Source organism: Canis lupus, chromosome 7 (assembly GCF_003254725.2).
Source record: "Canis lupus dingo isolate Sandy chromosome 7, ASM325472v2, whole genome shotgun sequence".
NCBI lineage: Eukaryota > Metazoa > Chordata > Mammalia > Carnivora > Canidae > Canis > Canis lupus.
In genome coordinates this window covers 8,438,101-8,463,675 of record NC_064249.1, presented here as the reverse complement: position 1 = coordinate 8,463,675, position 25,575 = coordinate 8,438,101, and the positions used below count along the sequence as shown (strand labels likewise).

Below are 25,575 nucleotides of genomic sequence, written 5' to 3'. Positions count from 1 at the left end.
GCCCAAGCCCATCCCCATTTAGCTTCACTAAGCAGGACGTCATAGCATTAATAAACACTTAGCAAGCTCAATTAGCCACAACACTGTCAAGCATTCCACTGTGTTTTCAGAGAATAAGAATAAACAAACAAATAGAAATGAAGGCAAATGGTAAAGAGGAAAAGAAGACAAGAATGCAAAGATGACATCAAAACAGCTTAGGATGAAATGTCAAAAAAATCTCTGCATGGATGTGGTTTTTAAATATATTTTAAAAACATTTAAAAGGGCCAAAATGAAGCCAAATGCATTAAGGGCTCAAAGTTTAGCAAATCAAGTAAAACTTTCTCCTGATTTCATGCAAGAGTACATTTAATGTGCTTTTTGGATAGTTAAAATAAATACTGTAGGATTCTTTTTTGGCAGAATTTAATGTGAAGTTTAAAGTATGGTATTCTTAACTATTTTCATGAGTTACAAAAAAAATTGATGTGATGTTTAGTGTACAAAGTGAAACATAACAGTTCATTGGCTGATTATTTGGGAGATAAACCCTCTCTTCAAACAAATGTATTTTCAAGTTCTTTAGACTCATGCAAATGATCTTCAGCATGGTGATCCATCATGTGTACTTCATATCAAAATTTCAATTAATTTTAATGAAAATTGCAATATTTCTCATGAAATATCTATTGTATGAATCAAAATACAATAAATGAAAAATAAAACCTTTAATTTAAAAAGTTTTGCTTATTTTATACGTACTCTGTATACCATCATCCATAATCAGAGATAAATTCTAAGTTAGTTTTATTTAAAGTACCACAGATAATAAATGTGCATTTTTTTTTGGAAACCAACATGGTGGACAGCTTCACTGCTGGCAAGTTTTAGGGTATTTTGTTTTTGCATGAAAAGACAACATCCAATTAGCCTCTACAGGAACTCACCTCGGATTATATAAACCTGTCCACCTATCAAGTGTTTTAGACAACAGAACAGTCCATCTGACAACAGGGGGTGGAAAGCAGTAAAAGAAATAATGACCAGATGTCAATTGTTGGGTGAAAGAGGGTCAAAGGTTAGAATTAAAGAGGAAACACTGTTCACTGGAGTGGAAGAACACAAAACTTTAGCATTTTAATTCAGGTAGAGGGGTTGAACAAAAGGGGTGTTGGGTAAATTTCATGGAATGAGAATTTTTAAGGTCATTGTGTAATCTTAGACAAAAATTACACTGTTTTAAAGGGGGAACATCTTTATAATGATATCTTCTTGGTCTAAAGCACATTGAACATAGAATCATGCAAATTATCAGACTATAAAAGACTGAATAAAAGTTATCACAGGGTTACTATTATGCAAAGTATTGAAGTTTATCCATGCAATATTAAGGTTTTCAAACACTTCCATTACTTTTCAATGTAATATAAAATTAAGTTAAACAAAATAAAATAGGACTATCGAAATTTTTGCTCTGGTGTGTTCCCACTGTTTCTTTGGATTATTTAGTCAGTAACACAGTTCAAGGCCTAGAACAATCTCATAGAATATATATAGCATAAGACAGATTGATGAAACTGCATTATATTTTACTTTATAAATACTCCACTTCATACAATTAATTTTAATGTCGACTTATATTTACCTACAAGCTGCCTCCCAGCTAACACCATTAACAACCCTGATATTGAAGATCTAATTCTAAAATATGGGAAATTGCTCTGACTTACTCTTTAACCTGAAAACACCTGCTCGAAGTCTTGTGGATGCTAATCTCTCAACCTGTTTATTATTCACCCTGCCTCCACTGCCCCCTCCCTTCATTTTAGTTCTGCTTTCTCTGTTTCTATCAGAGTGGGTACAAGCAAAGACAGGAAGGCAAACAAATCATTCCATTCTGCTATTTTTTTTTTTTTAGCATCTCAAGTTAAATATTTGTCAAAAAATTAAACCACTAGCTAAAGCAGGAATGGCAAACTGATAGCTGTTGGCAGGATGTATCCCCACAAGATATTTTGTTTATCTGTTATAGTGTTCAAAAGTTTTGAATCTGAATGTCTTGAGGCAGGTTATGCACTTGTCACATGCCTCCCCATACTCTTTATCTTTCACCTGCCAAGTTTATTCATTGAAGTTACTTCCCAGGTCATTTGAGTTTGCATTCTATGTACCAATAAAGAGAACCCAGGTCCCACTTCCAAAGCTGCTTATTCTAATAATTGGTTCTTTCCTCCCTCTGAATTCTTCCTTCTGAAAGGAGAAAGGGGACAATAATAAGTCCATCTTTCTTTTATGCATCTTTATCTGATTTGAGTCTCACAGTCACAACCTTAATTTGACTTATGAGAAAACAGACTTAGGGGAGTTAGGTTACTCATCCAAGGGTAGAAAGATAAACATAATTTTGGCCTTCTGACTTTGAATTCAGGAATAGATACACTCTATGATATCTGTAAGAAGCATGGTTTCCAATATTACTTAGGGAAAACCAAATATATTTTTGTGACTTTTCACTTGAATTAAAAAGACAATGTTGAGGATATTTGGAGGTAAATAATTTAATTCAAGGGTGGAAGAATTTTCCCTTCATTCAATAATTATTGGAGACTCAGAGTAAAAAGATGGCCTTAAGAGAAATCTTTAAGCAAATTTAAGGTGGCTACTACTACTATGCAAGGTTTCCTTTCAACTCTTTAGTTTGGGGACTAACATCTTTAATTTCAGAGATGTATAAAGAAGCTGCTACATTCTCAGCTTATTTCTTTAGATACCGACCAACAGTGTTGGGGTCTACTGAGTGACAATCTCTCTGCACTCCCATAATCCGGCCCCACCTCCATGAGCAGGAAGAGAGATAAGGAGAGAGGAGTGACAGGCATATAGACCAGGGCACAGATTTACCATCTCACTCTTTTCTTGCATCTAGGGGAAATGTCAAACTATTCCTTATTTTGTTTGTCCTGGTAAAGGAAAAGCCAAACTATTTAAGAAAAGACTCTGCTGGCAGTACTGATGTATAATATTAAAGGAGGAAAATCGTGAAGAACTAGTTTTTTCTTAAATTTCTTAATGGAGAAAAGAGAAAAAGTACAGAAATATTAACATTAGTTCATAGTACTGCATACAGACAGAAAACATAACATCATTCTTCTGCTGACACCAATAGCCATACATATTCCTGACCATATCTGTGGAATACTACTAACTTTAAAAAACCCTTTTAACTTTTTCTAGCATTGGAAGATAATGGCTCTGATAGGGATAATTTATTTGGCAGACACTATGAAAAATTAAAAGTCTTGTCATCTTACAATTAATATTTTGAATTTCAAATCTGTCTACTTCCCAAATGACTGGGAATAGAAAACATGAAACAGATTAGCTGATGATTATACCATTTCATTTTGATCGGTTAAGACTAAATGATAGTATTGAGGTCCCTAACACTGAGAGTCCCATAAGTGCAGAAAACATAGGAATTAAAAATTTTTTTTTTTTTTTCACTCACTGGGTGGTCTGTTTGCTGCCAAGTTTTTGAAGTGGCTGCCTTTTATCACTTCAGCGGATAGTCTTCCAGTTGTGGCATTATAAAGCAGGCCAATGAGAATTTCTGGAACTGAGCCATGTTCAAGAGACTGACATGAGGATGTACTTTCACTACAGGACATTTCTGACACGCTCATTTGGGAGTCACAGCCCTGTAATCAAGAATGAAATCTTTATAGTGTTTTGTAAAAAAGATATTTTAAGAGATACATCGTTAATGCTGTGTTATTAGAATTAGGTAAATCACGATAAAGACAAGAGCTGCAAGCGAAATTCCCAAAACACTAGATTAGATATGTTGTTCTTAGTGTACGTTAGTCCCTGGATTTCTTTTCATTCTACAGCAGTCAAAGAAATAACAGGACATGAGAAGGTTGTGTAAATCCCTACACATTTATATACAAATCAGAGAGGATAAATTTCTTAAACTCATAGGTGTTAATGAACTATTTTTGGAATGTGAAAAATTGTCGTTTAAAGAGTTACTTTTAAAGATTGACACAGACTTAGACTCAAATACAAGAAGTGTAAATGTCTTAACTGTATCTTTAATGACAAAGATTGGTAAACTTTGATTAAATAAACAAGAAAAAACTATCTGCTATTTATAAGTCAATATATGTAAAACACTGAGAAATAGAAAGTTGAAAAGGTGGGAAGTTATCATACAATTAATAACCACAAGAAAATTGTAGCTACATTAGTATCACTCAAGGTTAGCTTTAAGGCAATAACCATTACTAGAGATGAAGAGGTAAAAACTCAATTTGAACTTGCAACTTACCAGGAAGATAAAATAGGTCCAAATTTGCATGTATTTAGTAACAGGGGCTCAAAATATAGAAAGCAGAAATTGCCAGAAGTAGAAAGAGAAACAGGCAAATCTACAACCACTGGGGATGATTTTAGCATACTTTCTTTTAGCAACTGACCAAACAAACAGACAATTACAGTAAGTATGCAGAAGATTTGACTACCACAATAAGCAAAACTGACCTAATGGTAATTGTAGAACACCATACCCCACAACTATGAAATATACATCTTCTCAGGCATGCAGTGTTATTTTCACAAATTTACAAAAATAAAGCAAATAGCAAGGATTTTCAAATGGCAGAAATCATTCAGAATAGGTCTTTTAATAAGCTAGAAATCAAAACTACCTTTTAGTAAAGAAGAAAGTCCCTATATATTTGGAAATAACCCATGGTAACTAAATGATAATGAAAACAAGTTATCTGAAAAGAGTAATAAAAATAGATAAATGTTAGAGAGTCTAAGAAGAAAGAGAAGGCACGAATAATGAATATCAGGAATGAAAAAGGAGACATCACTACATATGCTATAGACCACAAAAACAAAAAAGGATAGTAAAAACAACTTTCTTCCAACAAATTTGAAATTCTGATGAAATGGACAGATTCCTAGAAAACTGTAACTAACCAATATGCACACAAGAAGAAACAGAATATCTGAATAGTGTTACTGAAGAGATTGAATTTATAATTAAAAACCTTCCAAAACAAACAAAAAACAAAACTAAAAAACTTTAGCTAGAGGGCTTGACTAGTGAATTCTAATGAATACTGCAAGTCTTATGAAAGCTCTTCTAGATAGCAGGGAAAGAGGGGAAACACAAACACTCTCCAGTTTAAGAATCTAGCAAAACCTAAAAGCCAAAGCCTGACAAGGACATTATAAAAAAAAATTACAGAATTTTCTCATTCATGAACTTAGATTTAAAACCCTAAATAAATGATTGGCAAACCAAATCTAGCAAAATGTAACATCGTACTCAATAGAAATTTTTTTGAATGTTCCCCCTTTGAAATTGGGGATGTGACAATGGTGCCAAATATAACTTATAGTCAACACTGTAGTTGAGATTCTAGCTGGTGAAGATCCTAGCCTTACTAAACACAATAAAATAAAGTAAAACAAAACAAAATGTATAATGATTTGGAAGGGAAGGAAGTAGATAAAACTGTCCTTATGTGCAGATTATGTAATTATGTACAAAAGAAATCTAAACAAGTTCATAGATGAATTACAATTGCAAAAAAAGGTAAACATTTTAATTCCATACATTGCTATATACCAGCAACAAATCTGAAAATAAAATTTATTCAAAAATAGCATTTGGGGTGTCTTGTTGGCTCAGTCGGTCAAGTGTGCGACTCCTGGTCTCAGGATCATGAGTTCAAGTCCCACACTGGGTATGGGACTTTATTTTTTAAAATAAAAATTGAAAAAAAATTTATTTTTTAATTTTCTTAAAAACTTTTTAATTAGCATTTATTAGAGCATAAGATATAAAATATCTAGGAATAAATGTACAAATGATATGTGAGGTCTCTACACAGAAAACTTTGAATAGAGGCAAACTAAGAAGTGCTACACAGAAATACTATGGTAATGTATTAGAAAGCCCAATTTTGTTTTTTTGTTTTTATTATTTCTTTAATTTTTAAAATATTTTATTTATTTATTCATGACAGACAGAGAGAGGCAGAGACACAGGCAGAGGGAGAAGCGGGTTCCGTGCAAAGAGCCTGATGTGGAACTCAATCCCGGGACTTTGGGATCAAGCCCTGAGCTGCCTTCAGGCATCCCTAGAAAGCCCAATTTTGTAATATTCTCTCCAAATTGACCTATAGATTAAATGGAATAACAGTCAGAATCTCAACAGATTTCTTTGTGGAGCTTGACAAGCGAATCCTGAAGTGCTCATGGTCTATACATACAACACAGTATTATTTAGCCTTAGAAAAAGAAGGAAATCCTGCCATATGTGACAATATGGATGAACCTGGAGGACGTGATGCTGAGTGAAATAAGCTAGGCACAGACAAATACTGAATGATTCCACTTATATGAGATATCTAAAATAGCCACACTCACAGAAGCACAGAGCAGAATATTGGTTGCCAAAGGGTGGGGGTAGGGGAAAATGGGGAGATACTGTTCAATGAGTATAGTCACAGTTATGTTAGACGAATCAGTTCTAGAGGTCTGCTGTACCATGTAGTGCCTGTAATTAACAATATTGTATTGTACACTTAAACATTTGTTAAAGCACAAGACATCACATTAAATGTTTTTACCACAATAAAATAAAATAAAATAAAATAAAATAAAATAAAATAACACAGTAGAATGCACTGTTCTACTGAGTATCAAAATTTATCATAAAGCTACATTATTTAAGATGAGACAAAAAACAATGCAAAATACACTAACAGAACAGAAAGCCTACAAATCAACCTTGATACACACAGACCCTTAATTTATAACATGGGTGGAACTACAAAGCAGTGGGAAAAGTATCAACTTTTTAATGAATAGTGCTAAGACAACTGGTTGGTTATCCAACCAGAAATAAATGAAAGTTAACCCCTACCTCAAAACATACTAAAAAGTCAATTCTGAATCTAAATAATAAAAAGCAAAATGATAGAGCTATATGTTAACATAAGGGATTATATTCACAATCTCAGGGTAGGGAAAGAATTCCTAAAGAGGACAGAAAAGCATTAATCATAAAGGAAAAACTTGGTGAACCTGAAAACATTAAAATTAAGAATTTCTGAGCTTCAGCAGAAATGTTTAGGATGGTGAAAAGGCAAACAACTGGGTGCGAGAGAGGAGTACAACACATATAGTGCACAATCAGCTCAAATCCAGGATACATAAAGAACACTTATAAATCAAATAAGAAAAAGACAACACAATATAAAAAGAGCGAGACATTTGAACCAGCAATTTCACAGAAGAGCAGCCAATAGATATATGAAAGGTTGTTTAAGTTTATTAGTAATCAGGGAAATGGAAATTAAAACCAAGAGGTATCACTACACAAAACACAGGCTAAAACAGTAGTGTGGCGAGGACACAGAATAATGGGAACTTGCATGATTCCTCTGGTAGCAGAGTAATACAGCTTTAAAAAATGTTAAAAATACACATACCTTATGACCTGTCAGTATATACCCATCAGAAATTTGTGCAACGTTTGTCAAAAGACATACAAAAGAATGTCCACAGCAGTATTATTCACAAGAGCCCCCAAACAGCAGAATGGATAATTTGTGGTGAGTTCATACAGTACAGCAATGATACTGTATGTGCTATACAGCAATGAAAACTAATTATAACTACATTTACAAACATGACTTCGAGTAAAAAATGTTGGACCTAAAAGGATACTTGGTTGTATTAACTCCATTTATTTAAATTTCAAGGACAGCAACCCCAACAAAAAACCCAAAAATCAAAGACCAGACAAAACTTAACCATAGTGTCTCAAATGTGTAAATAGGTGGTTAAACTGTAAATCAATCAAGAAAGTTGATTAATGTAAAAGTCAAAATTCTGATTAAGTCTAGGGATGAGGGAGAGAAGATACAGTGATTGGGAAGGGCATGATGGGGGTATCTGGGGGTATTGGTCATGTTTTATTTCTTGACCTGGATTGACATTACATGGGTTGTACATTTCTGTTTTTCATACTTTTCTAATGCACACTGGATTTCAAAAGATAAAAGGCTTAATGAAAGAATTATGTAATACAAGGATACAATATATACACAAATTAATGTGTGGTGATAAAAATACATATTTAGAACTTTCTTTGAAGATTCCTAAGGGAATTAACTCCACGAGTTAAAAAAAAAAAAGATAACATTATTTTTTATAATGGGTTTTTAGATTTAAAACATTTTAGATGTAGATTTTTCAGATTTAAAAAAATCTAAAAATGTTTTCTACAAATCTTCGAGTCTACTGTTGGCTGTACAAGTGGTTAAGGAGAATAAATGCATACCTGGGAACTGAATTAACTCACTGGACAAGTATTCAGAGGGATAACATCTCATATTTTCAAATCTAACTCTCAATTACAGAGGAGAAAGCCAAAAGGAATATACATCTTATATTCCTAAATCATGGGTATACAAAACACATAGTTTGGTATGTTTTCATGACAGTTGGAGGAGAAAACATAATTTTAGTAAGTTTCAATTAGGATATATCATCACTTATGAAAATAGTGTCAAAAACATGCTCAAGCACATTTGGTGCATTTGCTACATTAGGCCATTATACTAGCAGCATCTGTTAGAATATTGTGAAATATATTTTTCATAATACAGTATTTTTCACATTAACCTACTGTCAGATAATAACACGTGAATCTAGTATTTTCTTATTAACATAGAGGTCATACTGCCAATTTTGCGACACAAAGTGATATACCAAGAAAGTCCTGGGAAAGGCCTTTCTTGCTTCTAAGGAAAACAGCCAACTTCTGTTCTCACTTTACTGCTGCAAAAATGTCCTTGTCTCGAAGCCCAACAAAAAAGCAAGAGTGATACGATCCTTGGTGATCACATTCTATTTCAGGAAGCCCTGCTGAAATATAGTAGTGTTTAAGAGACAAACAAAACACAAAACACAGAACACTATTGTCTAAAATAATTCCTTCTGAATTTATTTGGCACCTTAGAAAAAGTGCCAAGCTTGTGGCCTTCCCACCACCATTGGTGGAATGCCCATCCGAGATGGGCAGAGGGGTGGCACCCCGAGGAGATCCCGGAGTGCAAGAGGAACAGTGCAGAATAACTATAGAAATAGACCAACTGCAGGAAAGGCAAATTAAATACAGATCCTATATACCCGAGTGGCATCTTTCCTCTGACTGGTCCTCAGGGCATGCTGCTCCATTAGGTGTATGCTCAGGAATGTCTCCTCTCTCTGCAGACCCCATCATTAATTTATAACTGGGGCTTGCCTAGGTTGCAGTAACTGTGGGTGATTAACCCAAAGTCAAACAAATCCCAATCATAATTAGGTCTACTTAAAGGAATAGTCCCAAAGGCTCCCCAAAGTAAAAGTATATCTTCTTTCCATCTAACATAGGTGTTTTTTAAAATTTCTTTTTAATACTTCCTCTCCTCCTCCCCCGCGACCCCCCCTCCACTGCACCCCCCCCTCCCCCAGTCCTCTGCCCCAGGGTGGAGGATTATAAGCAATTCTGTGAAAACAGAAAGAAGTCTATTGAATTTTTCAGAGAAATGAGTAAACTCTATATAATGTTTACCACAAGCATTATTAATGGTTATGACACACATTACATGTCCTTAATGTTGCTAATAGGTTAAAATTAGGTGGAAACTTGCAAATATAGAGGGAAAAAACTGTAAGATCAAAAATACAATATAATTCCTATTAAGGAAATGTACTAGGCTTTTTATGAATACTAAATTGATTCCACCTTACTTGTAACCACTTATAGCCAGTATTTTTAAGGTAAAGCTGCTGAGCTGTGCAATGATAATTACTATAAATTTGAATAATTTGTTGAATTTATTTTCACTGTGGCTGGAAGATATTCTCTGGTTTTTAATGTAATTTACACATGAAATGCTTCTATTACATTCTTCTGGAAATGGGGTGATGAGGACGCAGAGGTGATGTAGTGTGACAAGAGGGAAGTCACCTGCTGCATTGTTGAAGCAGTGGTGCCAGGGCCCCTTCCCAGCCCCAAGGTAATCAACTTCATCAGGCTAGGGAAGGAGGAGATAAGCAGAGGCAGTTTCGGGGAAGTGTCACTGCTCCAAATCTTGCCCCACTTCCGCCTCCACTCCCTCCCCCATCCAGTGTAAAGGAGAAGCGTTCTGTATGTTATTAGGGGTAAAGATACCAAATGACCCCAAAGGATAACTTGCGAGTGAGCCGGGGGTGGGTGGACAGCTTAAATTTCATAGTGTTGGAATCAGGATCCTTTCAGTTGCAAGTGCCAGAGCATCCAACTAGGTTAAGTGGCACAAGGGAATTTATTGGCTTCCATAACACAACAGTTAAGTGAGGAGATGGCTTCAGGTACTCATTGATCCACACCTTAACCCAGGCCACTAGGAACTAGTTCTCCTTGTCCATTTTACTAATGTGTTACCCAAATTTGGCTTTATTCTCAGATAGACTCTTTCCTCCTAGTTGCCAGATGGTTTTCAGTAGCTCTGAGTGTTGTAGGAACGAGGAAGATAGCATCCTGACCGCTTCAAAGCAGAACTCCAGACTTACAAGTCATGGCCCATGAGATTTAATTCTAGGGCTTTGGAATAAAGTCAGTTCAGAAGTACAGAGGTGGGTTGGTCTCCCAAGCAAAATCTGGAGGCTGTGGCCACAAGGAGAAGGTGTGTGTGCTAGGTCATTCATCCCTGCTTTTCCTCCCTTCGGCCTTCTGTGAGGGCTGTCACCCACATTCCTGAGGACCACTCATGATGCTGCTGTGGCCTGTGGCTACTTCCCTCATGCTCTTTGCTGGCTGGGGTCTGCAATCATCAGCCTTGTGAGAGCCAAGGAGGAGGAAAAGATGGTTCAGCAAAAGGGACTGCTATGTTACTATACTCCTGGGGCACAGCTCTGACATTCAGGATAGGTGATGGAGAGTGAAAGAAAAAGTAGTAAATTCTCTTTTTCTCTTTCACAAAGTCATCTCATATTAACACTGAAAATGCATTGATAAGGTTTGAGATATAAGAAAAATTAATTGTAGGGACGCCTGGGTGGCTCAGCGGTTTGGTGCCTGCCTTCAACCCAGGGTGTGATCCTGGAGTCCTGGGATCGAGTCCCACATTGGGCTCCCTGCATGGAGCTTGCTTCTCCCTCTGCCTGTGTCTCTGTCTCTGTCTCTCTCTCTGGGTCTCTCATGAATGAATAAATAAAATCTTTTTTAAAAAAAGAAAAATTGATTGTAAAACAAATAAAAGTAAAATATTTTATATTTTCAGTACTTGATGACAGCATCACATAGAAATGGTCATGCAAAATTCCTGCTTTAAGATGCATATATAGGTATATACACATATGCACATATATGCATATGTTATTTTTCTTGCTGTGGTCAATTGGAACATGTTTAATTTGACATTCTTGTATATATGCTTGTAAGACTGGTTTATAAAGTTCATAGATTTTTCTCATGCTCTCGGATAACTCCACTGCCATATAAACTATTTCAGAGGATTCAAAGGAAAAGTACTCGGCTTCTCTTTTGAGACTCGTATAATTTTGACACCGACTAGACAAGAAGAACATAAGAAAATTATAAGCCAATCTCACTTATAAACATATATGCAGAAATCCCAAATTAGACAGTTAAGTTGAATTGAGCAAAAAAATATATACACTTATGCACATATACATATGTAACCATATACATATATACATACATATATGTTTTTCATCAAATAGGCATTATTTTGGGAGAGCTATTTGTTCACTGAAGTTGGGTAAAACTTGCCTCTGAAACTCAACCATCTTTTTTTCTTTTTCTCTTTCTTTTATGAGAATCTTTTTTGACGACTGATTGAATTTCTTAATGGTAACAAGTCTTTTCATGTTTTCTATGATTCCTAGATCACTTTTTAGAAATTTGTATTTTTCAAAAAAATTGCCCATTTCAAAAAGTCTTCAAGTTTGTTTTCCTAGAGTTATTCTCCTTATGATTTTAAATTTCCACTGATGGGCACCTGGGTGGCTCAGGCAAGTAAGCACTCAACTCTTGATTTTGGCTTAGGTCATGATGTCAGGGTTGTGATATCAAGCTTTGTTAGGGCTCCAGGCTCAGTGTGGAGTCTGCTTGAGATTCTCTACCTCCCCCTCTGCTTCTCACTCCCCACCACCTGTTTGTGTGCATGCACACATGATCTCTCTCAATTAAACAAAATTTTCAAAAAAATAAAAATAAAAATTCTACTGAATTGTGATTATGTCCTCCTTTTCACTTAACATATTGCTTATTTTTCTTTCATGATAAATACTTCCAGGTGTTTACCTATTATATTAGTAATTTCAAAAAAACAACTTTTGTTTTTGTTAAACCTCTTTACTATTTTTCTTTCAATAATTCTTCATTTCAAACTTCTTTAGGTGGAAGAATTTGCACCTTCTTCTTATCTTCTTACAAATATATTTAAGGCTACACATTTCCCTCTAATACTGTTATAGATGTAACACACAAATTTAATAGTGTTTTCATTTGTTTGATTCTAACTATTTTTCATTTCCATTATGTTTTTTCCTCTGAGTTAATTTAGAAAGTTTTTTTTTTTTTTTGTTTGAGTATCCAAATATACAGATTTGGGGGATGGGAGCGGTAAGAGACTGCCTTGTTTACCTTACCTTCTAATATGCTACTTCTTATTCATGGAGTTCTAGCTAAATAGGCCTCCTTCCTGTTCCTTTTAACAACACACATACTCTGGGCTCTCAGGATTGGCTCTTCCATCTGCTTGCAATGTTCTTTCCCCAGATATGCACATAAGTAACTACTCCTTTCTTCCAAATCCCTTATTCACATGTTATACTCCCAATAAGCTTTATCCTACCTCTCATTTAAAACTATACCTTCCTGAGACCAAAAGTGACATTATAAAGGCAGGAAACACAAAAACAGTAAAAATGAATATTTCTGTAAAAATCAATTGAAGAACTCACACACACAAAAAATATAAAGTATAATAACATATACCTAAATCATGGGGAGAAAAGGAGAGAAGACTGGGTTCAAACTTGAACGACCACCAACTTTATATAAACTGCTATTTGCAGAAGAGGTTATATATAAACCTAAAGGTAGCCATTTATCAGAACCCACTAACAAACATGTAAAGAATAAAGAAAAATAAATCCAAATATATTACTAAAGAAAATCAGCAAAACATGAGAGAAAGATAAGAAAAGATGAGTGAAAATCTCCAGCAACAATGACAAGTAATAAAATTTCAATAATACATATATCTATTAATAATTACTCTGAATGTAAATGAACTAAATGCCCAATCAAAAGACACAGGGTGTCAGAATGGATAAAAAAACCAAGATCCATCTATATGCTGCCTACAAGAGATTCATTTTAGCCCTAAAGACACCTCAGATTGAAAGTGAGGGGATGGAGAAACATCAATCATGCAAATGGATGTCAAAAGAAAGCCAGGGCTGCAATATTTATATTGGACAAACTAGACTTTAAAACAAAGACTGTAACAAGAGACAAAGATACTACTTCATATCGGTAGGTGACAATCCAACAAGAAAATATGACAATTGTAAATATCTATGTACCCAATGCATGGGAGCACCCAAGTTTATAAAATAGTTAATAATAAACATAAAGGAACTAATTGGTAATAATATAATAATAAGGGACTTTAATACCCCACTTACATCGATGGACAGAAAATTAACAAGGAAACAATGAACACACTGGACCAGATGGATTTAAAAGATATGTTCAGAACATCCCGTCTTAAAACAGAAGAATACACACTTTTCAAGTGCACATGCAACAGTCTCCAGAATAGATCACCTATTAGGTCACAGAACAGGCCTCCACAAAGACAAAAAGTCTGAAGTCATACCATGCACCTTTTCTGACCACAATGCTATGAAACTAGAACTCAACCACAAGAAATAATCTGGAAAGACCACAAATACATGGAAGTTAAACATACTACTAAGCAATGAATGGGTCAACCAGGAAATCAAAGAAGAAATAAAAAATACATGGAAGCAAATGAAAACGAAAACACCATGGGATGCAGCAAAAGTGGTCCTAAGGGGAAGTGTATGGCAATACAGGCCTACTTCGAGATGCAAGAAAAAGCTCAAATAAATAACCTAACCTTATACCCAAGGGAGCTAGAGAAAGAACAACAAACAAAGCTTAAGGACAATTGAAGGAAGGAAATAATAAAGATTAGAGCAGAAATAAATGATACAGAAACTAAAAGAAACAATAGAACAGATCTTTGAAACCAGGAGCTGGTTCTTTGAAAAATGAATAAAATTGATAAATCTCTAGCCAGACTTATCAAGAAGAAAAAAAGGATTCAAATAAATAAAATCACGAATGAGAGGGAAGAAATAACAACCAGCACCAAAGAAATACATTTATGAGAATATTATGAAAAACTATATGTCAACAAATTGGACAACCTAGAAGAAATGGATAAATTCCTAGAAACATATAAACTACCAAAACTTCAAACTTGAAGAGACCAGCAAAGGAATGACTCAGTAATCAAAAAATTCCCAACTGACAAAAGTCCAGGACCAGATGTCTTCACAGGTGAATTCTACCAAACATTTAAAGAAGAGTTAGTATCTATTCTTCTCAAACTATTCCAAAACAGTAGAAAAGGAAGTAAAACTTCCAAATTCATTCTATGAGGCCAGCATTACTCTGATATCAAAAGCAGTAAAGACACTACTAAAAAAGAGAACTACAGGCCAATATCCCTGACGAACACAGAAGCAGAAATTCTCAAGAAAGTACTAGCAAACTGAATATCACAATACATTAAAAAATTTATTCACCACAATCAAGTGGGATTTATTCTTGGGTTGCAAGAGTGGTTCAGTATTTGCAAATCAATCAACATGATACATCACATTAATAAAAGGAAGGATAAGAACCATATGATCATTTCAATATATGCAGGAAAAGCATTTCACAAAGTACAACATCCATTCATGATAAAAACCCTCAATAAAGTAGCTTTACAGGGAACATATCTCAACATAATAAGGGCCATCTATGAAAAACTCACAGCTGATATCACTCTCATTGGGGAAAAACAGAGCTTTTCCTCTACGGTCAGGAACAAGACAGGATGTCCATTCTCACCACTTTTATTCAACACAGTACTGGAAGTCCTAGCCACAGCAATCAGACAACAAAAAGAAATAAAAGGCATCGAAATCAATATGAAATAAAACTTTTACTACTCGCAGATGACTTGATTATATAGAAAACCTGAAGGACTCCACTAAAAAACTCCTAGAACAGATAAATGAATTCAGTAAAGTTGCAGAATACAAAATCAATGTACAGAAATCTGTTGCATTTCTATACACCAATAATGAAGTAGCAGAAAGCAAAATTAAGCAATCAATTCCGTTTATGACTGCACCAAAAACAATAAGCTACCTAGGAATAAACCTAACCAAAGGTGTACTCTGTACCCTGAGAACTTTTATAAAACGCTGATGAAAGAAACTGGAGGACACAAAGAAATGGAATGACATACCATGCTCATGGCTTGGAAGTACAAATATTATTAAAATGTCTATAGTTCTCAAAGCAATCTACACGTTTAATGCAAGCTCTATCAAAATACCATCAGCATTTTTCACAGAGCTGGAACCAACAATCCTAAAATATGTATGGAACCACAGAAGACTCCAAATAGCAAAGCAAATCTTGAAAAAGAAAATCAAAGCTGGAGGCATCACAATTCTGGACTTTAAGCTCTATTACAAAGCTGAAGCAATCAAAACAGTATGGCACTGGCACAAAAGTAGACACACAGATCAGTGGAACAGAAAAGAAAATTCAGAACTGAACCCACAATTGTACGGTCAACTAATCTTCAACAAAGCAGAAAAGAATATCCAATGGGAAAAAGAATGTCTCTTCAACACATGGTGTTGGGAAACCTGGAGAGCAACATGCAAGAGAATGAAACTGGACCACTTTCTTCCACCATACACAAAAATGAATTCAAAATGGATGAAAGACCTAAATGTGGAGCTGTCAAAATCACAGAAGAGAACACAGGCAGCAACTTCTTTCTAGACAGGTCTCCTGTCTATAAAAAGTAAACTATTGGGACTACATTAAAATAAAAGCTTTTTTTTTTTTTTAAATAAAAGCTTCTGCACAGCGAAGGAAACAATCAAACTAAACGGTAACCTGTGGAATGGGAGAAGATATTTGCAAATGACATATCTGATAAAGGGTTAGTATCCAAAACATATAAGAACTTATATAAATCAACACCAAAACCCAAATAATCCAAATTAAAGTAGGCAGAAGGCATGAACAGAGATTTTCCCAAAAAGGACATCCAGATGGCCAACAGACACATGAAAAGATGCTCATCATCACTTACCATCAGGGAAAAGCAAATCAAAACCACAATGAGATGTCACCTCATGCCTGTCAGAATGGCTAAAATCAACAAAACAAGAAACAGTAAGTGTTGGTGAAGATGTGGAGAAAGGGGAACCCTATTGCACTGTTGGTGGGAATGCAAACTGGTGCAGCTGCTCTGAAAAACAGGATGGAGGTTTCTCAAAAAGTTAAAAATAGAGCTACCCCATGATCCAGCAATGGCGCAGCTATATATTTAGCAAAATAATACTAATTCAAAGGGATATGTGCATCCCTATGTTTACAGAGGTGTTATCTGCCATAGTCAAATTATGGAAACAGCCCAAGCATCCATTGATTGATGAATGGATAAAGAAGACGTGGTATGTATATATAATATAGAATATTATTCAGCCATAAAAAAGAATTAAATGTTGCCATTTGCAACGACATGGATGGAGGTAGAGAGTATTATGCTAAGCAAAATAAGTCAGTCAGAGGAAGAGAAATACCATATAATTTCACTCATATGTGGAATGCAAGATACAAAACAAATGAGTAAAAGGAAAAAAAAAGAGAGAGGCCAACCAAGAAACAGACTCTTAACTATAGAAAACAAACTGATGGTTACCAGAAGGGAGATGGGTGAAGGGATGGGTGATATAGGTGATGGGGATTAAGGAGTGCACTTGTGATGAGCACAGGGTGTTGTATGGAAGTGTTGAATCATTAACCTGTACACCTGAAAGTAAAATTACATTGTATGTTTCTAAAGGGAATTTAAATAAAAACTTACAAAAAAATATAAAATTACACCTATCCCTTTGCCACTAGTATTCTTATTTTTTCCCCACATACTACTGATAATCTTCTCGTATGCTGTACACCTATTATGTTCATTATGTTTATTGTGTCTCTCTCCCCTTCCCCACAGTTTAAGTTCCACGCAGGTCAAAATTTATTTGTTTTTCATTAATGTACACCAAATAACTAGAGCAATGTCTGGCAAAGTATGTGTACAATAGATGTATGTTGAATGAATTTCTAATTTCATTGCAATGTGGTCAAAGAATTTTATATGATGTTGATTCTTTGATATTTGGGGAGACTTCCTTTGCGGCCTAGCATATGGTTGCCATTTGTAACTGTTCTACATATGCTTACATTTATTAAGTAGAGGTCTCATATATAAATCAGACTTGTTAAGTGTTACTCAAAGCTTCCATATCCTTACTTGTATTTTTCTCCTTGATCTATCTATCCCTGCTTATTTCGATTTTCTGAGCGTTCAACAATCTCTCGGCTCACCATCAGTTCTTCCACCTTATTTCTTTCTTTGAATTCAGGTTCTTGAAAGTATATGCTTTAGTTGTTACTCCAGCAATGATCTATGGGTGGTAAACTCTCTTGGCCTTTGCCTGAAAATATCTGGAGTTTGCTCTCTTCTCCAAGTGATAATTTAGGTGGTGATAATATTCTAAGTTAGTAATCATCTACCTTGGCACCTTAAAGATACTAAACCATTGCCTTCTGGTCTTTAGCACTGTTGAGAAGCCTTCTGTTAGAGGAACTGTTGTTCCCTTATATTTTCTCCGTGGCTGCTTCCATTGTTTTGTGTTTGGGCTTTTGCCCCCTCACTGTAATTTTTTTTTTTAAAGATTTTATTTATTTGAGAGAGGGAGGGAGGGAGGGAGAGAGAGAGAGAGGAAGAAAGTGCTAGAGATCGAGAGAGAGAGAGAGAGAGAGAGAGAGAGAGAGAGAGAGAGAGAGGACAAATGAGTGGGGCTCAGAGAGAGAGGGAGAAGCGGGCTCCCTGATTAGCGGGGCTTGATTCCAGGACCCTGGGATCCTGACCTGGGCCAAAGGCAGATGCTTAACCAACTGAGCCACCCAGGTGCCCCTCACTGTAACTTTTATAGGTGTGCATTCATTTTGATAATCCTGTGTAGGATCTGTGTTTACTCAATCTGATGACCTAAGTATTTCAAACATTGTCTCTCATTTTCTACAGTCACTCATTCTGCAGTTCTTATAAGAAAATATATTTAACATTTTCATTCCACCCTTCATTTTCCTGACCCTCTTATTCATGTTTTTCATTGATTCTATTTTTAATGACTCTATTTTTCATTCTGGAAGTTCCATATGGTCATTATTTAAATCTGCCTCCTTTTCCATATTGTCTATTCTTTCCTTGTGGTTTCTATTACTCCTTTTAGCTCTTTACTCATTTAAAGCATATTTATTTTATAATCTCTTTCACAGTGTTCTATTAGTTTACATCCTAGAGATGCCAATATACCTACCTCTAGCGTCTCCTGACTATCATTCATAGTGGATCATTTTTTTTTTTCCGGTAGGAATTCTGTATGATCTGGGGTTAGCTACCTGAACAAAACAGGATGTCATTCAAGGAAAGAAGTAGGAAGTAATAGGGAGAGCATTATTGGCAGAAAACCAACAGTGTCCATAGTACCAGTATACCTAATATTTCTATTCTCAGTTTGTTTAATGGTTTTTAGAATCACTCATATTCATCTCACAGTCCTGATTTATTTGTGACCAGACTTCAGGCTAGTTGCAAAAAAAGTTGCAAAAAAAGTAACTATAAACAGTATACACTGTTTTTCTTACTAAAAGAAACAGAAAAGAATAGAGGCAAAACAGCTATCAGTATAAAAGTTTATTGGCTGCTTGTCCTGTTCAAGGCACTGTAGTAGGACAAAGAGATGAACTGATTTTAAGGCAGACTATTAAAAAAAATGCCTTGAGAAGTTTTATGGGAGAATAAAGGTAGATTTGATGAATTCTGGTTATCAGAAACTCTATTCCTGAGAGGAGATATTGGAAGTTGGCCCTAGAGGGATTTCAATAGGCATGGGGAATGGCATTTCAGACATTTGAGTGAAGGCCCACGTGCAGATAGCATTTGGCAAATGTAAACTGATCTGGTTTGGCTGGTGTATGTGGGGGAAAGGAGTAAAAAATATAGCTACAAAGGAAAGTTCAAGCCAAATTTACTCACTTAGCACGACTTCTATCAGACACTTGTCATACTGCACTGTAACCTTTGCTTTGTCTGTCATTCCTACCAGACTGTAAGTCCGTTGGGGGCAGAACCTTGGTTCTATTTATTTTTGTATGCCCCCAACTATCACTTGGCAGGCATTTAATAAATACTGTTGAATGAGAAGCATAAATTGTGAAAGACATGAAACGTGGTGGCGAGAAAAGCTGGACCTGCTCTACAAGCAGTGGAAAACAGGAGAGGCAATTTGAAGTGGGGAGTAACAGGCTCAGATTTGTCTTAGAAAAATAACCTAAGGCCAAACACGTGGCAGGACTGAACCCTGGGGCAGAGGCCACAATTTACCTTGTGCTATGATAGCTAAGTCTCTCCTTGAGACAGTACTCACGGTCTGTCTTTGTGTACATCTTACATCTTAAGCAAAAAAATTGCAATTTTTCACCTTGTAGCAAAACATCAGGCTTTAAAAAAATCAAATTTATAATCACTGATCCTAATTAGAGATCTAGAAGCATGTTATAGTGGCAGTAATCATGAAGGATTTTTGTAACCTAACAACTTCAGTACATACTAAGAACTATGACTTTTGTTTCAAAATTAAGGTAGCTGACTTCCCTGTCTTCTTAGGGTCTATCACATTTCTGAAAAATTGCAAAAGGTTTTTTTTTTCTTCTTCTTTTTTTTTTTTTGCTTTCTTCTTTTTTAAAGATTTTATTATTAAAAAAAAAAGATTTTATTATTTATTTCAGGGGTGGGGGAGAGAGACAGCAAGAGTGCAGGTGCAAGCAGGCAAGTAGGGGTAGGGGTAGAAGGAGAGGGAGGGAGAGAGAAAGATTCCCTGCTGAGCACAGAGCCTGAAACGGACTCCATCTCATGATTCTGAGACCACGACCTGAGCAGAAATCAAGTCAGACACTTAACCGACTGAGACACTCAGGTGCCCCATGCAAAAGCTTTCTTTCTCTGAGATGTTTGAGTCACTGGCAATACTTACTGGGTTGCTAAGCTAGTAAAGACTGTTCCCCAGAGATGCCCTCATGTATAACACATCTGGGGGAGGTGTGAGCTTTTTAAAACTGGTCACTGAGCTTAATGAGTGCTAGGTTCACAGTTACTCCTGTGCAAATTAGTGTATTCCAGATGTGTTAAATGTTCCCTTAATTAGTCTGTTTTAAATGAGATGATTCAAATCTAAGTCTTTAATAGAAACATATATATACCTATATATTTTTAACTACTGGAAAACTAAATAGAATGATAATTAGAAAACAATAGCCTCAAATTATTTCTTAATACCTTCTAGGTTTGGGATTATATTCTGTTATCCACAGGCTCCTGGTTTTCCAACTGTGGTTAGTGGAATCTCTTGAATTTCACTGTTTTAAAAAAGATTTTATTTATTTGACAGATAACGACAGAGAGCACAAGTGGGTAGGAGAGGGAGAAGCAGGCTTCCTACTGAGCAGGGAGCCTGATGTAGAACTTGATGCCAGGACCTGGGATTATGGCCTCAGCTAAAGATGGACATCAACCTCCTGAGCCACCCAGGTGTCCCTTGAATTTCACTTTTGAAATATAGTTTTATTTACTTAAAAATGAAACAATAGGGGCACCTGGATGGCTCAGGAGGTTGAGCCTCCAACTCTGGATTTTGGCTCAGGGTGTGATCCTGGGGTCCCAAGATTAAGCCACATGGTGGGCTCCCTACTGGGAGTAGAGCCTGCTTAAGATTCTTTCTCTCCCTCTGCCCCTTCCTACTCAAGAAAAAAAAAAATAGCAGGGCAAGCACATAAACGAGTATTAACACAAAGAGGCAGTACAACGTGCAGGTGAGGAAAGGAAAACTAGTGAGACAGTCGGGGTAAGTCAGTTATGGGAATGTGACTTTTGGATATGGTACTTAGCATCTCCATGCTTTAGGGTTTTTTGTTTTATTTTGTTTTTTGTCTAAAAGATGTGGAATAACTGTTCACTTCCTTAGCAGTTCTACCACTTGTTAACATACAAGAGAACAGTGCCTGTATCTGTACTGCAGACTTGACTCAACATTGTTTGTATTTTGGGCTAAACATTTGTGTTGAATTGAGAAGTTTATGGAGACTGCAGAGTATACTGTTTAGAAAGAGAGATACCATTTCTAACCCCTTATCTGCATCAGTCAGAGTCTTCTCTGTATGGTGCAATTTGAAAAAAGAAAGAAATTGGATTCAGGGCTGAAGTAAGACTAAAACATATTATCAGCAATTGTATAATCGTAGGTACAGGTGCTCTGGAGTAAGACAGTTGGGCTTCTATGTGAGCTCTGCTATTTCACCATCTGTGTGATTTTGGACATGTTTTAACATTTGCTTCAGCCTCAATTTCCTTATCTGTAAAAGGAAGACAGAACTAGTACTACACCTTAAAAAAAAGTTTTATTCTAAATCTTTTGCTTATTAAAATGGCTCCGTTATTTTTAGCGTTTGATGTTGTAGGCAAATATTATAAAATGAGATTTCTGTTGGTAAAGTATCACTGTCATCTGCTTTATATATTTGGGTTACAAATAATATTCCATTTGACATGCAGGGTGTGAATGCTTGAAAAGCATGAACACCATGTACCACACTATCTTTATATCCTTAGGTTTGTGAATGGTCCGTTCAAATGACCAAATTTGAAACACTGTAAGACTGTGCTGCCCCCTGCTGACTTGGTTTCTCCAACATATTTTGAGTCTGGGGAAGTCAAAATTTCTACTTTAGCATAATGGTTAAGTAACCCAAAGGTAGGCTACAAGACAATAATGATGCAGATGGTAAAATATTTTACGTAGCTCTAAATAATGTATGAAGTTTGTCAAGACACTGAAGTACAAACAATTTCATGGTGGGAACAAATAAATACAATAATAAACTCCTAATTGTGTAATCTTTAACAAATTTAGATACCCCATTCCAAATAACCGTTACAATTGCTATTGTTTTAAGTGTTGCTGACACCTTGTGGAAAATGAGCAAAATATATACATTTTGGCTTCATTTAAATCCTCAATAATTATTTCCCTGATTCTTTCATTGAATTAACAGCAGCTTGATCTTTATTTCCCATTAGAATAGCATTTTTATCTTGACTAGTTGCAATGTACTAAATATATACTTTCCATGCTAGAAATCTTGGGCATCTTCTCCCTTTTAATCCCATATATCCAACCAGACACATTCTCGTGATTTTTCCTCCAGAAATTATCTCAAAATTGGCTCATCCTTACTACAAAAATTCTTCTAATAGTCTTATCACGTAATAGTGCAAAGAGTACTTGACAAGAAATCAAAAGAGCTAAGAGCGATGCTACCTGTTGTTAGCCCTAAGACATTCAGTAACTTATCTAATGAAATTCTCAATTTTCCACATTATAAAATAGAGACTCTTTTTCATGTCCTGTTTAGTAATAAGATTACATGAGATAGCATAAAAGAAGTGCTTTGAAAACAGATCACTCTGACAATTTATTTCTATAATGTAATAGCATCTTAGTTAGCTTTTACCCATATTATTGCTTTTTATGCACCATGATCTATGTACTCCGCCATGGGGGTGTGGAGTGGGAAATGGAGGACGGGAAGTATGGGGAGAAAGCAGACAGAGAAGAAATTCTCTTTGTTCAGTTAAGTCAACTACCTTGTCCACTCAATCTGTTACTTACTTTGGATTCTTTGAACTTCAGCCTTACAACTCTCGTCTGTAATGTTCTTAGGTCTTTCAATGACCATTTTGAGTCAGCTTACCACACTCTGTGTCACCAATTTCCAGGCCAGAGGAAAGACATCAGACACTAGTAAACCACACTTCCATAAAATTGGCTTTGGTGGTGATGTACCTCTTCTCAAATATAGTTAAGGGCAGAATAGTGAAGTAAGGACCTCTGAAAATCTGCTCCTTCATTCAAGTGAAAAGGATATTGGCAAAAATTGTCAAAATCAGCTTTTCCAGAACTCCTAGTTAACCAAAGTCTTGCAATCATCCAAGGAGTGCTTGTGCAAGAGAAATGGCTGAATACCAGTAAGAACAACAAGCTTTGTTGTTACCCTATTCCCATCTTCCAGTCTCTAGTTCCCTGGTAGCCTTGAAAATCGACAGTTTCACAATGCTAAGGTAGCTGTGAGAAACAGCAGCCTAGCAGACAGTGGAGGGATCAGAAAAGGTTTGGAGCTTCCCCAAACCTGATTCCCAGAGAACTATCATTACTTGACTTGTCTGAGAGGTCCCTGAAAAGTTCCATTCTCAAGCTTTGTTTTGATTTGACCTTACTCAAAGCTTGATATATGTGTACAGTATGGCTGTATCCTAAGGAAATTTGCAGAAACAATTAGTGGCAACTGCTTAAACATCATAGCCAACTGAGAAAGCAGGACTAGTTGGAGCAAACAAGAGGTGGATGAGAAAGCTGTAATATAAATCTTGGGAATGAGAAGTTCACTGGGGACTTTGATAAGCTCCAAAACATTCCTTGGAGTCAAAAATCCATGTTCATATGTAGGGCTATGCACATGTCCAGGAAAGCCCTGGGAAGGTCCTAAAGTCATCTCTGGCTGACCCTGAGGCTCAGTGCATGCATGAAGTGAAAGATGAGGCACAGCTACAAACTTGCTGCTGGTGCACTGAAGGCATGCCAAACACACAAATGCTAGGAGATGTTATATAAGCATTTAAGGAAATCTTGGTCCAATCACATTAGCTGACAACTAATCTGACTGAAGAGACTCCACTGGCTTTCCCTCTCTCTTTGCCCTTCCTCCTTGTCCCAAAGCCTACACATGCACACACACACACACACACACACCCTCTCTCTGAGCTCTCTCTCTCTCTCTCAAAAGAAAAAATAACTCAAACCACACAAAGAGAATTAAAGATAACTACATAGGTAAATATAGAAGACAGTATAAATGTATTTTAGTTTGTAAAGTTGTGGGAGGGTGAGTAATGCCTCCAACAAAGAGGTCCACATCCTAATCTCCGGAATCTACTAATATTTTACTTTATACAACAAAAGTGACTTTATTAGGTTGGGATACCTGGGTGGTTCAGCATTTATCATCTGCCTTTGGCTCAGGGTATGATTCTGGAGTCCTGGGATCAAGTCCTGCATCAGGCTCCTTGCAGGGAGTCTGCTTCTCCCTCTGTCTATGTCTCTGCCTCTCTTCCTGTGTCTCTCATGAATAAATAAAATCTTTTTTTTTTTTTTAATAGATAGGGTTAGATTAAGGAGCCTGATGTGAGGACATTATCCTGGATTACCTGAAAGGGCCCAATGTAATCACAGGGTCCTTAGAGGGAGGCCGGGGAGTAGGAGGCAAAGAAAGAGAGAGAACCGTGAAGATGCTACACTGCTGGCTTTGAAAATGGAGGAAGAGGGACGCCTGGGGGGCTCAGTAGTTGAGTGTCTGTTTTGGTTCAGGTTGTGGTCCTGGGGTCCTGGGATTGAGTTCCACATAACATAACTCTCCTTGCAGGGAGCCTGCTTCTCCCTCTGCCTGTGTCTCTCATGAATAAATAAATAAATAAAAAATCTTTAAAAAACTGGAAGGAGAAACCCATGAAAAAATGCAGATGGCCTCTAAAAGTTAGAAAACTGAATGAATGAAGAAAGCAAGCAAGGTCTCTCATTGGTACTTTCAGAAAAAACAGCCCTTCTGAAATATTTTGGACTTCTGACCTCCAGAACTTTAAGATAATAAATTTTCGTTGTTTTAAAGTTTGTGGCAATTTGTTACAGCAGCAACAGTAATATAATACATTACTCTTCACTATTATTTAATTAGCAATAATTGCACCTCGGATAAACCTCATTGGCTACGATAGATACTGCCACTGCACCAAGCTTTTTCACTATCTTATTTAAAAGACATGAAATAAATAATAAATATAATCTAGTTCAGATTAATACCAACTTAATTTCAGTAGTAAACAAAAACTTTAATAGTTCCATTCTCTTCCTCTTTCCTTTATGCTATTATTGTTGTACAAATTATATCTTTATACATTATAAATTAGTCGACAAATTTTACTCTTAATTAGATTATTTTAAATTAAGATGTTAATT

At 36.0% G+C, this 25,575-nt stretch overlaps 1 protein-coding gene across 5 annotated transcripts in view; it reads right to left on the bottom strand.

Moving 5' to 3' along the window:
- SYT14 (synaptotagmin 14) overlaps positions 1–25,575 on the bottom strand; it is a 210,706-nt gene that overhangs the window by 9,667 nt on the left and 175,464 nt on the right. For 3 of the 5 annotated variants that reach the window (XM_049112073.1, XM_049112074.1, XM_049112072.1), the window contains 2 exons: positions 3,491–3,680; positions 930–986 (listed from right to left, as the gene is read on the bottom strand). In XM_049112073.1, the coding sequence (XP_048968030.1) occupies positions 930–986; positions 3,491–3,680 (247 nt within the window). The remainder of the gene's footprint in view (positions 1–929; positions 987–3,490; positions 3,681–25,575) is intronic. The other 2 variants (XM_025429834.3, XM_025429831.3) reach the window with 1 other exon arrangement.